Below are 14,532 nucleotides of genomic sequence, written 5' to 3'. Positions count from 1 at the left end.
TAGGTCCATAGCATTGATTCTACTCCTTCTACCATGTCTCACGCAAAGAACAGTTGTCAGTCAAATACATCTGACACTATGCCTAGCTCATGTCAATTGGAATTAAGCTGTTTACATCTGCCTTTGGGCACACCAGGCCCCTGCCAGTTAACCTCGTAAATCGTTCTTAACACTGCTCCAGTCGTCATCCACTTCCATCGTCATATACACATTCGCCGCTGCCTATTTACTAAGCTCAATTCATGCATGACATGATCCATCCAGAAAGGATAAAGATGGGGGACGGGTCATCGAACGAGCCGTCTGGCACGAAATGGTATCTAACCGCGTCAGTCCATTGCATTTGGAGACCAGCTCAGGAATAGAGGAAGCCACCATCCTCCTGAATGATTTTCCAAGGAATAGTCAAACCCAACTTCGAGCTTCAAGTCACCGCAGAAAGCCACTGATTCCCTAAAAGGCCCTTCGTCCAGAACGCGCTGCAAGGTCCTGTCTCCAACATAATCTTCCGGGTGTCCATGATAACCTTCTGAACATACGTGCCACCAACCTTGTGCCTTTTGCCAAAGAATGATGAAAATCCATTGCGTGTTTCTCACCCGACTGCGCCGACTTGTCAGTACGAGAGATTTGACGTCGATGTAAGAAGCTTGGTGTTGGTAAAATATCTTGGCACTTCGCATGTATGCCCGGCTTTCATTGATCTGCTAGGCTTCCAAGACGTTATTTAACGGAAACAGCAGACATGAGACCTGCCCGAACGCGGGTTTTTTTTTTGGGGGGGGGGGGGGGGGCTATTGGTAGTCGCATGCCACGGAGAATGTCGCCGTCTCGTGGGACGTAAATCGAGGTTGGCTCAGTAGGAAAGTATCGACGCGGAATCATGATGACGCCCCGGGAGCCGTCCCTGACGAAAACTCCAGTTGGCATAGAGCCGGGAACAGAAAGCGGAATGCAAATCAGCTTGTCGTGCATTTCCGGGTAGATACAGTTAAGAGCCCCGAAATATGTTCTCTGATTTTGAACCAGAAGGGGAAGAGAGATGTTCAGCCCGAAATTTGTAATGGTAAACTCCCTGTGGCGTGGGTGACTTTTCTGCTCACCGAGTAGATCCCTCTTAACTTTGTGGCAATGTCTGAAGGCTGCCGGGGAAGGAGCCAACATCGTGTAAAGGGGGTCGTCTTTGGGCGAGTCCCACGCGAAAATGCTTTGGTCCGTGAACACTTTTATGATTTCCTCCTGGAGTCTTAAAATGCGTTGTCCCCTTCTCCATACAGTAGGGGCATGTTGATACCGAACAGTCCCAGCAGGCAATAAGCCATGTCCTCCTTGCGTGTTGTCTGTCGTGACGATGCCCACGACATCTTTTGAGCAACACATGCATCGTCGATGGTCGATGGCTCGGAAAGTGCGAAGACATCTATGGCAGTAATCTCGTGGATCTCTGCGCATAGGTTGATTTTCGTGCCGAAAGGTTCCCATGCCGCGTTGAAGAACACCACATGTCGAGGTGCAAGCAGTTCTTGGAGTGTCCAGCCTCTGGTAAACCATCGACACTCCGACATACTTTTGATGGGGGCACCTGATGGAAAGTCTTCCAAATGTATGAAGCAAATTGAAGCAGCCTGATACCAGGAGAACATAGAGTTGATGGCTTCAGACAATTCGGCGCTGCTCTTTTTGTCGATGCAGTTGGTATCGATCCAGATGTAATTATGACGATGTGCGCGAGCGACTCGACATGCGCGTTCGATCTTCTGGAAACCGCTTTTGGCCTCTACCCGAGCTTTCTGGGTTGGGACTCCCTCCTCCCACTCCATCCATTCCTGAAAGTTTACTTCCTCGCTGCCCCATGTATGCGAGAGAATCGAGTATGCGGGCCGTTGCGAATCGAAGAACTCCCGAAGATGGAGGGTTGTCGTGTCAACGAGTCTCATGGTCAACTTGACGCGGAGGCGACGCAGTATCAGGTGACAGAGAGACCCAAATGATGTAAGCTGGAGGAAACGATCAGGCTACGTTTCGCGTCGCGACGTTGTGCCTTCGTGGCCAGCTGACCGATCAGGTCGAACTGCCTTCGTCCAATCATAACTGCAGCAGCACATCTGCATCTGTAGGCTTCGCTGGAAGATCAAAAGACCAGCCCTGCTTCATATGGCGCACTTAAGGTGTCGCGTCTCGGCAAGCAGGAGAAGAAAGCAGACCCATTAGTCGAAATTATTTGCATAAACCCTCATTCTTGTCAGCTTTTTGTCTTGGCCGACTTTCACTTAGAACTGTTGCAGGTGTTGTCATCGATACTATCGTCGCTGGTGACGCGTGACTGGACAATCCCATCGAGTGCAAACATCCAGAGTATGAATATGATCGAAGATGTTGTACATGTATTGTTACAGTCTAAATGTTTGGGTATTATTATGTACGCAGATGAATCGACAGCACCTAGGCCTTAGGACTTGATGGCTTGGATGGAGGCTCCGCTGCCTTAGCAGCCCGCAGCTCGGCAATCTTGTCGTCAATGAGGGCGATCTCGGCATCAATCTTGAGCATCTTCTCATCAAGCATGTCGCGGTACTCGTCGTCCGACAGCTTCTTGAGCGGGCTCCAACTTGATTCGAAGAAGCTCTTCTTCTCCTTGGCATCCGGAGACACTTGTTGTGTCCTGTTGACGATGGCTTGGCCTGCTCCACCCACGATTGAGAACACGATGATACCAGGGATGATGTTCTTGGGACCACCTGCTAGAGGTTAGGAAGTTCTTCACGATGACAAGAGATGCCACTCACGGATAAGGCCGCCAACCATGCCAGCAGTGCCTCCAGCAACAGCACTGGCTTTGACCTTGGATGAGTCGGATAGTTGACCCTCACGGCCCAGGTAATTCAAAGCTACTGACCTAGAGACTAAAAGTTGATTAGCATGTGGACTTGAGGAAAGCGACAGGAATACTCACGCCAGTAACTGGAGCCGAGGGCAAACCATTGGATGCCTGATGCTATCGCAAACAGGGCTGGGGTTGAGTCGCGAATGATACCAGCAGCAATACCACTGAACAGACCAATGGAGCCTTGGAATTACAAGTTAGCGAGTATTTCATAGTGTGGTTCACCACTCAGATGAGAACCTACCAGTCAGGGCGCCAACTTTCAAGGGCGGTCCCGTGAGGTCGACAAGCTCTGGGGGCAGCAGCCCACGGCGCTGGCGCTGCCGCCGCCTCTCCCTCACATCGTCTTGCGCGTCATCTGCCATATCGATTTTGGCGGCAGGTTGCAGGAAGCCAGGGCCCAGACATCCAGCGACAACGCAATGCAGGGGACGACGCGACGAGTGTTCTGGAAGCTTTCCCCACGCAGATATCGATTATGCAGCAAACGAGGAGATGACAAACAAGCGAGGGGCCGTTTCTAAATGTTTCGGTGCGGCTCAAAACGTTTTTAACCGTGCACTCCGGATAGATGCAAGAGCCGGCCGACGTTGTGGCCCAAGCACTCCCCAGCAGCGCTGCAGCAGACAGCGAAGCGCTGGAGTGAGGTCGACCGCAGGCTTCCCCTCCCCCCCAAGACTCCGGTTGCCCCTCTCACAGCAGGCGGATTGTTCAATCACGGGTTTGCCCGGCTATGATGGTCCGTGCTTCTTTGGCGGGGCGCTAGGTAAAAAAGCTGCGCTAAGCCGCAGCGGGGCTAGTGCCTCCCACCTCCTGGCCACTCTCGAGAAAATTGTCCAACCCTCACAAACTTTCGACCACTCTTTCTGCGCGGGTAAAACTTCACCTTTCTCCGGAAGACTACCGCCTCAGCATACCATATACGCTGGGCCATATCTAGTCTGAAGCGCATTCCTGACGCAAATCGCCAATCGACACTCTCGACTCCGGCGCACGAGATCCTCCCTCCCACGGCGGCATCTCGACCTGCAGAATATCCCTCGGATATCCAGCCTCCGCACCACCACCAACACCCCTTGCGAACAGCCGCCTCGTTCGGCTACCACCTTTCCCCCGCCTCGCGCCTCGATCTGAATCGTTGCGCGAAGCCCCCTCAACACCGCAATCATGGGTGAGCTACCCTTCGTCGACGACCGTCGTGTCGCCTCAGACCCGTGCTGGCGCTAACTCGTCATGTCATCATAGCTCCCAAGAAGAAGGAACAGCAGAAGATGTCGCTTGGCGACTTCCTGCAAGACCAAAGTCAGTCGCAACCCCTCGACAAAATTTTCCCCTGTTCTCCGAACCCCGAAGCATCCCACAACCCGTCGAACGACCGATTCACCGCGCAGATTATGGACACGAAATACTGACATTGTGCAGGCTACGGAGGATCGTGGGCAGATGAGGTCGAGGATACTTTCTGTGAGTTTTTTTCTTGGGCGCCAACCACATGCAGCAGACAGTCTCGCTAACGTTTATGCAGCCGGTATGCGACAGCTCCCCGTCTCAGCCTTGCACTCTAAGGCTTTCCGTCCACTGACATGTGTTTGCAGGCACTCAGGCACTTCCTCCCCCTGAGCGGGCTGGCTACCGACCCTCCGGAGGTGGCTGGGGCAGCGGCGGCGGCGATCGCCCTGAGCGCAGTGAGTTTTTGTTCCAACTGCATCTACGTCATTCAACCCACATGCTAATGATATTGTAGGGGACTACGGCGGCTACTCCTCCATCCGCGAGAACCTCCCCCAGACGCTCCCCGACAAGCCCCCCTATACCGCTCACCTGGGCAACCTTTCCTACGATGCCACCGTCGAGACCGTCACCGAGTTTTTTGAGGGATGCAACATCGTTAACGTCCGCATCATCGAGGACCGCGAGCAGCAGCGTCCCAAGGGTTTCGCCTACGCCGAGTTCCAGGACCTCGAGGGCTTGAAGCAGGCTTTGACTCTGGACGGCCAGTCTTTCCAGGGCCGTGTCATCAGAATCAAGGTTGCCGATCCGCGTAAGCATGCCCACGCGACGACACAAATATCTCGACCGTTGCTAACACATATTTAGCCCGTGGTGGCGACCGCGGTGAGTCTACTCGCGACTTCGGCGACTGGACCCGCAAGGGCCCCCTCCCTGACCTCCCCGGCCGTGGTGGAAGCGACCGCCGTGGCTCCGAATTTGGCGAGCGCCGTGCCCCGCGTGAGCCCCGCGAGCCCCGCGAGGATGACGGCAAGACCCGTGACTTCGGCAACTGGGAGCGTAGAGGCCCCCTCTCTCCCCTTCCCAAGGAGGAGCGCGGTTCCCGCGAGGGCAGCCGTCCCCGCACCAACGATGGACCTCGCGAGTTCCGCAACCGTCACCAGTCTCCCGCTGCTTGGGGAGAGGGTCAGCAACCCCGCCAGGACTCTCGTCCCCCCCGCCCCGAGCGTACCCCTACCGCCGCCGAGCAGGACAACCAGTGGAGATCCAAGATGCGCCCTGACGCGGCTGTCAAGTCCGGTAGCCAGTCTCGCGATGGCAGCGAGGCCCCGTCCTCCCCCGCCGCTGCCCCTGCTGCCCCTGTTGGCCGCCCCAGACTGAACCTCGCCAAGCGCACCGTTTCCGAAGCCCCCGATGTTCTCTCCCCTTCCGGCACTGACTCTAAGGCCAGCCCCTTCGGTGCCGCCCGTCCTATCGACACCGCCGCGAAGGAGCGTGAGATCGAGGAGAAGAAGCAGCAGCAGGCGAAGGAGAAGAAGGAAGCCGATGAGAAGGCCAAGGAAGAGCGCCGTCTGGCCAAGGAGGCTGCTGCCAAGGAGGCTGCTGAGAAGGCCGAGCAGGAGGCTAAGGCCGCGGAGGAGGCTGCCCAGGCTGCGGAGGAGGCCCCCGAGGCCGCAAAGGAGGAAGAGAGCAAGGAGAACGGTGCCTCTGACGAGCAGAAGGTTCCTATCCGATCAAAGGAGCCCAAGGAGCCCCGCGAGGCGGCCAAGACCTCCCGTGCCACTGAGGCCAGCAGCTGGAGATCGGCGTCTTCCGGAGGTGCTCGTGGTGCCCCCACTGGACCCCGCGGTGGTCGTGGCGGTGCCGGTCCTCGTGGTGGCCGTTTCGACAACGCCCGCCCCCCGCGCTCCAACGGCGGCCCTGCTGCCCGTGAGCCCTCCACCCCCGCCGCCGACGGCGAGGCCCCTGTTGAGGAGGACGGTTGGACTACGGTTCCCAACAAGAACCGGCGCAACGTTGGCCCTCGCGGCACTGCCTAGAGGGCTTATGCGCCTCCCACTATCCTTCAGCGTCCAGTTGGACATGATGGGGCAAAGGCCGCATTCATTGCGGATAAGCTGCGCCCAATTGTCTGCATGCCGGGCCTAGACGAGTTTCCTCGTCACATATACCCAGATGACTCGTACGATTCTGACGAACGACTTCACGCCATGAACCGCATCATCGGAGCTTGAGGGGGGCCACGATCTTCCGCTTTTTCCTGATATTTTGCTCTTCTCCCCCGCGAAGAAAGAAACCTGGCTCATCCGGATTGCTGAAGGAGAAGAAAACCAAACACTTTCCTTTTCACTCTCACACACTCAGCACCCTCGACGGTCCTTGCTCGGATTGTCTCTCCGCGAGGCAACACAAAAGAACAGTCTCCTCGACTCTCAACGACTGGAGAAGGCGCGCAGCTCGCACGCATTCATCGGAGTTTGCGAAGTGGTTACAAAAAATAAGGGCTCATGGATGTTGGAAGGGAAAGGGGTGTCATGACCAAATATTGTCTTTTTTTCGTCGTATCTTTTTCTCCTTTGTTATCTCGTTTCCCCCTTCTTGCTGTCGCGCTCAGAAAAGTTCGGCCTATGGGTTTTTTCCTCTCTCGACTCGCCAGCAAATCCTCGATCCGACAAGGGATTGTCTGTTCCTAGTGACATTGAAAAAGAGCATTAGGGAATCACAAATCACAAACACCAGTTAAAACTACTCCTCTCTCCCGCCGCCTTCCTCAGATCCTCCGAATATTCTTGTTCTCGGCTCCGACCCCCTCATGCAGTGCTACGAATAGAGCTTCCTTCGAATTTTTACCAGACACGCACGCTCATGAGTCCTTTTCCCCTGTCTTTAAAAACGGTTGCCCACTCTCCCCTCCACCCCTTTTCATTGTCTCCTTCCTTCGATACCACAAATTCAGCAAGCTTGTGTTTTTGAAGGCGGAAACGTTTACGTCGCGCCCCATGCCTTCCAAGTTTTCTTTTACCAGCTGACGATTTGAGAAAGACTGCACGAAGAACACGATGAGCGGGGAAAATTCGTTGGTGTTTAATGTTTTTCCCTTCTGAGGTGACGAAAGAATGATCGGACGAAGGGGTTTGCGAGAAGGAATTCGGGAGGTGGGCTTTTGCTGGATGCGAAATAGATGATAGTGTTGCATGGGAATACAAAAAGTTGCAAATTTTAAACACTGGTCTTTGGTGCCTCTGGGGTTGTAAAATACGATGATGCAAAACGCTCGTGAATTCTATTCTCTGCTTTTTAATCTCTTTTACAATGCCTACAAACTTTTTTTCGCTACCTCTTCAACGTCTTTTGCTTCTCCGCATCACGCGCCACGTTCCTGCCCTCGACCAACAAGCCCTTCTTCCTCCGCACGCCGTCCATGTACCGCTTGGCGACGTTCTCCTTGTCGGCCAGCTCGCCGAGGTCCTCGAGGTCGTCCTCGGTGAAGGGCACCCAGAAGGGATCCTCGTCGAGGACCTCGTAGCCGGCGAAGATGAGCTGGGGCTGGGCGGCGCCGCTGGTGCGCTTGCGCATCTCGTCGGCGAAGCCGAAGGACTCGGCGACGGGGAGGACGGACTGGATGGTGAAGAAGGGGGTGCCCTCCTTCATGGCCTCGGAGAGGACGCGGCCGCGGCGGCGGGTGAGGACGTCGTAGACGCGGCCGAGGACCTCGGTGGAGGCCTGGATCTCGACGGAGTACATGGCGAGCATGAGGCGCGGGGACCAGTCGAGCATGCCGGAGCGGAGGGAGGCGGAGAAGGTCTTGATGATCTCGCCTGTGAGGCGGGGGAGGCGGTCGCGGGCGAGCGGGTTGGGGTCGTCGTCGGTGGTGTGGATGGTCACGTCCTCGAGGAAGACGGCGATGCCCTGGACGGGCTCGTGACAGAGGGGCCCCTGGGCGGTGGCGAGCTGGAAGGCGTAGGGGATCTTGTCGGCGACGTGGGAGGGGCGCAGGGCCTCGTCTGCGAGCGGGGCAGAGGGAGCGTCGGGGTTGGCTTCGGTGCCGGCGGCGGCGGAGGAGAAGATTTTGGAGAGGAGGCCGTCCTTGGTTGAGTCGATGAGGAGGTTGGGGCCGGTGCGGCGGGGTCCGAAGGCTGCGATGCGGTCGATTGTGGCTTTGAAGGGCTCGCGGTGGCGGCCTGTCTCGAGGGCCTTTTGAAGCTTCTGCTTGAACTCGTCGAGGGACATTGTCTTAGCCGCGGAGAGGTCTGTGTCGGCCTCGATCTTGTCCTCTGCGGCGGTGGCTTCGGGCTCGTCGGAGGCGGCGGCCTTGCGGTCCGAGTACATGCGCTTGATGACGTCGCTGTTCTTGAGGAGGAAGTCGGTCACGTCGGCGGGGAGGGGCCGGACCTGGATGCGGACGGAGACCTGCTTGGAGGACGTGGTGCCGACGACGACGCCGCGGCCGAGGTCCTTGTTGGCGGGCGGGCGCATCTCCTCGGCGCGGACGATGGTCTCGCGGTAGGGCACGATGGGGGCGCCGGCCTGGATGTCGCAGCGGGCGAAGCGCTCCTTGAGGTCCGTCAGGCAGCGCTCGAGGTGCAGCTCGCCGGCGGTGAGGATGACGTGCTCGCCGGAGCTGAGCTGCTCGTACTCGGCGCACGGGTCGGACTGGACAAGCAGGCGCAGGCCGTGGATCATCTTGTCGAGGTCGGCGGGGTTGACGGGCTCGAGGGCGACGCGGACGATGGGCTTGCCGAGGGTGGCCACGCCGGCGAGGTTGACGGCCCCGTCGAGGGTGCTGCAGAGCGTGCCGTTCTTGAGGAGGTGGCCCTCGAGGCCGCCAATGCCGAAGACGACGCCAGCGGGGACGGATTCGAGCGCCTCGAGCTGGCGGCCCATGAGCATGTACAGCGCGGTGACAGTGATTTGGACCGGTTTGGGCTCGGCGTCCGGGTTGGCGGGGGAGTATTTGGGCGGGATGACCCAGAGGGAGTCGCCAACGGTGAGTGTGCCGGAGTACATGCGCGCGAAGCCGATGAGGTGCTCCGGGTCGACCTCCTTCTCCTCGTTCTCCGGGGTGTAGTCATCGAGGTTAACCTCTTCCAGCGCTTTCGTGAGATCGTTGACGCCGTTTTGGGCGTTGGTAGCCGCGGCCTGGGCGCGTGCTGCTTCTGCGCGCTTCTTGCGGGCGAGCTCGCGGGCTTCGTCGGCGGAGAGCTGGCCGCGGCGCTTGTTCTGAGGCAGTTCAGACTCGGGGATGGAAACCATCTTGGAAACATACGCTACCACGGGGTCCTCCTTGGCAGTCTTGAATGAAACCATGGCTGACTTGATCTTCTCGTTGATGGCCTCGGCGCCAGGGACGTCCTCCAGCATCTCTGGAAGTCTTTCCGCCTGCGCAGCGGGTGGCGACGGGAGCGACTCCACGACAGAGACGAGCAGGGCCGTGGATAGTGGCAGCCAGGAGGCAAAGACCGTCGTCAGAAGCAGTCTTGGATCTCTGGCGCGCATAATGTGCGGCGGGATGCTGAGCCCCAGCGACTTTGTAATCTTCTCCAACAGCACCGGATCCCCCTTGCCGTGATCGCCGCCGACGGTCGCCTGGTAGACCGTCCAGATGGGCTCCAAGACTAGTTGAACGAACATGGGCTTCAAATTTCTCCCCTTAAGATGCTTCTGGCCCAGGATCTTCTTCGTCTTGGGGTCGAGGTAGAAGCTGCCCCAGAGGACCTTCTCCATGACGTCCCTCTTGATGCCCAGCTTCTTCTGGTACAGGCCCGCGAACTGCCGGACTGTGAACGCCCAACCGTCGATGGCGCTGCTGAAGATGACGTTGTTCTTCTCCGGCGCAAAGTACAGATCCTCGTCATCCCGCTCCTCGAACTGCAGCTCGCCCGACTCAGTCATCTGCTCGGCTCCGGTATCCTTGGACGACGCCGCCTGCACGCGCTCGTCCATACGCTCCCTCCAGTTCAGATCCTCCTCCATCCGCTCGCCCTGGAAGAAGCTGCCGAGCACCGCGTTGACCTGCTCGAGGATCTTGCTGAGGTGGGTGTACGCCTCGCCGGGCGACATCTTGAGCTCCGTGACGAGGCGGTCGATCTTGTTGATGACGAGCAGCGGCTTGAGCTTCTCGGTCCAGGTCTGCCGCAGCACGGTGACGGTCTGGCTGCAGACGCCCTCGACGGCATCGACGAGCACGACGGCGCCGTCGCACAGGCGCGAGGCCGTGGACACCTCGCTGCTGAAGTCGATGTGGCCCGGCGAGTCGATGAGGTTGATGAGGTACTCCTTGGCCTCCGGGTCCGCGTCCGGGGCCGAGCGGCGGAGCATGGAGAAGTAGAGGGAGATGGCGGAGGACTCCATGGTGATGCCGCGGAGCTGCTCGTCCGGGCGGGAGTCGAGGTAGCGGATCTTGCCGGCGAGCTTGGGTGAGATGATGCCGTTCGTGGCGAGCAGAGCATCTGTGAGAGAGGTTTTGCCGTGGTCTACGTGCGCCAGGATGCAGATCTTTGTTAGGTTAGCCATAAAGAGGTTCGCGAAGACCACGTCCAAGGGGGATCACGTACATTACGGACGTCGGCCGCATGCCTTTGCAGGCTGGCCAGCTTTTCGGGTGTCACTACGGGCATGTTGGGCGGTGGTTATGTGAGAAAAGCGAGGTACGGAAGTGAGGTTGAAGGTGGGGTTGGGGTATCAAAAAAGATCTATAGACAGAAAGCAATGCCGAGTGAATGAGACGAGACAGCGAAGTAAGAAGAAGCGGGCGCCCTTTGTATATGCCAACGTCGTGTGTACAAGCACCACGGTGAAAGTCGATGCGACTGGGCGTTGAGCAAGGATAGTCGTCCGGATGGCAGTGATGATGAAATCCAGCGACTAATTGGTCCAGGCCCGTGACTAATAGGCCGCCGCAAAGAAGCACAGCAGACACAGCTGATTCGCCACTTTTGATGCTTTCGAACGTGTGGCTGCACGGCACAGGGCAAGATGACTCTTTTCTATCGTTGTTGCAGGTCAGGTCAGGTCAGGCAGTTGTTGGTATGTGTGTGATATTGGAACGTATCAAGTCAAACTCAGCCCCCTTGCGATGGCCGATGAGTGATGTTGTACAGTGTATGTATCTAATGCAACTTTTTTTTTTCTCGCCCGCCTTTGTCCTGGCGGATCTCCCGTCAGCAGCAGCAGCAGGAGCAGCAGAGCACTGGTCACCGTTGGTTGCAATTACCTCAGCGCAGCCAATGTGCCCGCCGCCCGAAATTTACCCCGCCGACCCCGCCAAAACACCGGATAACCATCTTCGCCCCGCCTATGCATCATCCGAGCGCCATCGCTCTACCGGAGCGGTACCATTCGCTTAGGGTTTTTGGCACCTTGTCGTTTTTTCCCGTGAGTGAACGGCCACACACATCCCGCAGAAGGTCACGTATTGAGGGGGCATTTTGCTGAGGTTATCGCGAGCGGACATCAAATTTTGCCCACCCCCACTCCCACCCTCCCTCCTCCTCCCCCGAACGAGACAAGCGATCGCTCCGAGAACGACCGCCGCACCGCCTACCTGTCCTCAACCACCACCCTGCGAGCCGACAGACGACGAGCAATTTTGCCGTCCTCCTTTTTTTTTTTCTTTCCTCCTTTCTGTTCTTTTCTTTTCCAGGTAACGAACCCCGGAGAAGGATAGAACCGACACCGACTACCAAAAAAAAATGAGCGGCTACCAGAACGGAGAGCGGCCCGTCCGCACCATGGACGACGACAGCGACGTCGAGGAGGAGGCCCTCGTCAACGACTACAAGGAGCAGGTCCAGTACGAGGATGGCATCATCGGCGAGGACCTCGAGCAGGTCAACAGCCTGACCATGGCCCAGCAGACGGACGACATCCAGTCGCGTCTCGCCGCCGCCGCCCAGCCCCTCGACTTCTCCGCGCCCCTCGAGGTCAAGTTCCAGAGCTACGACAGCTACTGCTCGCTCTTCCACTTCATCCTCAACTCCGAGGGCCCCGTCGACCTCGAGCCGCCCTCGTACTACTGGGCCTGGGACGTCATCGACGAGTTCATCTACCAGTTCAACTCCTTCTCCTCGTACCGCATGCGCATCGCCCGCCAGGCCTCCAACGAGGAGGAGATGCAGGTCCTCAAGGAGAACCCGAACACCTGGGGCTGCTACTCGGTCCTCAACGTCCTCTACTCGCTCATCCAGCGCTCCCAGATCACCGAGCAGCTGGCCGCCATGCGCCGTAACGAGGACCCCATGGCCGTCGCCGGCGAGTACGGCACCAAGAACCTGTACCGCATGCTCGGCTACTTCTCCATCATCGGGCTGCTGCGCGTTCACTGCCTGCTCGGCGACTTCAGCCTCGCCCTCAAGACGCTCGACGACATCGAGCTCAACAAGAAGGCCATGTTCGCCCGCGTCATGGCCGCCCACTTCACCACGTACTACTACGTCGGCTTCTCCTACATGATGATGCACCGCTACGCCGACGCCATCCGCATGTTCAACCACATCCTGGTCTACGTCAGCCGCACCAAGAACTTCCAGAAGAACGCCCAGTACGACTCCATCACCAAGAAGAACGACCAGATGTACGCCCTCATCGCCATCTGCGTCGCCTTCCACCCCACCCGTCTCGACGACACCATCCACTCCGCCCTGCGCGAGAAGTACGGCGACCAGCTCCTCAAGCTCCAGCGCGGCGGCCCCGAGTCCCTGCCCATCTTCGAGGAGCTCTTCCGCGCCGCCTGCCCCAAGTTCATCTCCCCCGTGCCCCCCGACTTTGACAACCCGGAGTCCAACATCGACCCCGTCGAGCACCACCTCGCCATCTTCATGGACGAGGTCAAGACCAACATGATGAGCCCCACCGTCAAGTCCTACCTGCGCCTCTACACCACCATGGACCTCAACAAGCTCGCCGGCTTCCTCGAGGTCAAGCCCGACGAGCTCCGCTCCTGGCTCCTCGTTAACAAGCAGCGCACCAAGCAGCTCCGCTGGACCGACGGCAGCCTGCTGGACGGCGACCTGGTCAACGTTAGCGACCTTGACTACGCTATGCAGGGTGTAAGTAGACCCCTCTACGTTCACGATTTCAAATAAAGCAGCAAAGCTAACATGCGATTTTAGGACCTGATCCACATCTCCGAGGCCAAGGTCGGACGCAAGCTGGTGGACTGGTACCTCCGCAACCTCTCCCGCACGTACGCTTGAGCGATGGCAGAGAACTAGGGCCCTATACAACCAGGAGGCAAGAGTGATGTGCAGCTGGCCACTTATTGGAAAACAGGGGAGAAACAGCTGTGTGTTGAGAGAGGGGGCCGACCAGGTTTGGGCAGAGAGAGTCCTATGGTGTTTTTCTACCAGACCTGCCGTCGGGAGGTGAAAACTTTTGATCTCGTCACTGACGACACTTGTGGTCGAGGCAGACGAAGGGGGAGAGGGGAGAAAAGCAAAATCATGGGATGGTAAAACGAGGGAGGCCCGGAGGATGGGATGCTCGCATTGTTACGGCGTTCAGGCGTCTTTGCTTCCTGGAACACTGGGCCTGGTTGGCTGGGCGGGATGAAGTGAACCAAAGGGAATAATTAGAATTGAAGAGTACGATCGATGTCCATTCCGAATCAATTCGAGGCCTCAGGGGGAAGCGAACAATGTGCGGAAGGCTGAGACGGAGAAAAAGGGTTGCCCCAGGGCCAGGGCTCCCTGGTGAATGGGACAAGATCACTCATGTAGAGCTCGTCGCGCCGATCGAGGCTGCTCCTACCCGGAGAGTTTCACTGGCTGCAGGCGGGCAATGTTCCGTAAAGAAGTCAAGTCAAGAGATTCAGTCAAGATCGGTCTGTGCCGTGTGCCTCGTACCCTCGAAATGAGAAGGCTTTGTGATGAGGTCGTCGAGCGCAACCTATTTTTGTCACCTCGACGTTGTGCCTTAGATTACTTTCCTCGCGTGAAAGCCTCTGATGTGAAACCTGGCGAGAGAAACACGCCAAGGCCTGCGCCTGGGTACGTTTGCAGTTTTGATGCAGTTTTTGATGTCCGGACATGTGCTTCTGGGAATGTGCGGACATTTTTCAAAGCCTCCGGTCGCTGCGGTGCTGAACCTTGACACCCGTGGCGGTTGAACGGGCTGAAGTTGCCACGGGAGGGGGAAAGCCTGGAGCGTCTCCCGAGGCGGGGATGGTGATGGGAGTGAGGGGCTATCCTGGCCCCTCGTCCGGGAATCTCAAGGCGGAGGCTGAGATCTAACCGTTCAGATAGAAGCGTTTGCCAGATCCCACAGAAGACCGCCGGCCCCTTGACCCCGCGGTCTCCATGGATGATGGAACCGCCTCCCGCACTCCCGATGGCCGATTATCTTGCGACGATGAAGCGGAGCCCGCGGGGAATATGCCTTCCCATTGAGGCATTGTGTCCGTCCTCAAGCCTGCGTCGGCA

General features: G+C 57.9%; 4 protein-coding genes across 4 annotated transcripts; 2 read left to right on the top strand and 2 right to left on the bottom strand.

Annotated features, from left to right (window-relative positions):
* Positions 1–2,442: 2,442 nt before the first annotated feature.
* On the bottom strand, positions 2,443–3,249 carry COL26b_010150 (uncharacterized protein; the record flags this gene model as incomplete). The annotated part of the gene is made up of 4 exons (XM_053182858.1): positions 2,443–2,738; positions 2,787–2,903; positions 2,954–3,067; positions 3,129–3,249. The coding sequence occupies 4 exons, from the start codon at positions 3,247–3,249 to the stop codon at positions 2,443–2,445; spliced, it is 648 nt and encodes a 215-aa protein (XP_053033219.1).
* An 802-nt stretch (positions 3,250–4,051) lies between these two features.
* Positions 4,052–6,153, top strand: COL26b_010149 (uncharacterized protein; the record flags this gene model as incomplete). Its single annotated transcript, XM_053182857.1, has 6 exons — positions 4,052–4,055; positions 4,130–4,186; positions 4,307–4,348; positions 4,480–4,569; positions 4,629–4,925; positions 4,982–6,153. The coding sequence occupies 6 exons, from the start codon at positions 4,052–4,054 to the stop codon at positions 6,151–6,153; spliced, it is 1,662 nt and encodes a 553-aa protein (XP_053033218.1).
* A 1,294-nt stretch (positions 6,154–7,447) lies between these two features.
* Positions 7,448–10,731, bottom strand: COL26b_010148 (uncharacterized protein; the record flags this gene model as incomplete). Its single annotated transcript, XM_053182856.1, has 2 exons — positions 7,448–10,609; positions 10,669–10,731. The coding sequence occupies 2 exons, from the start codon at positions 10,729–10,731 to the stop codon at positions 7,448–7,450; spliced, it is 3,225 nt and encodes a 1,074-aa protein (XP_053033217.1).
* Positions 10,732–11,805: 1,074 nt separating this feature from the next.
* COL26b_010147 (uncharacterized protein) lies at positions 11,806–13,308 on the top strand (the record flags this gene model as incomplete). The annotated part of the gene is made up of 2 exons (XM_053182855.1): positions 11,806–13,161; positions 13,225–13,308. 2 exons carry the CDS (start codon positions 11,806–11,808, stop codon positions 13,306–13,308), a joined length of 1,440 nt encoding a protein of 479 aa, XP_053033216.1.
* Positions 13,309–14,532: the final 1,224 nt, after the last annotated feature.

This window comes from Colletotrichum chrysophilum (assembly GCF_026319265.1).
Source record: "Colletotrichum chrysophilum strain AFK26 chromosome Unknown scaffold_105, whole genome shotgun sequence".
Lineage (NCBI taxonomy): Eukaryota > Fungi > Ascomycota > Sordariomycetes > Glomerellales > Glomerellaceae > Colletotrichum > Colletotrichum chrysophilum.
This window is presented reverse-complemented; position numbering and strand designations above follow the sequence as displayed.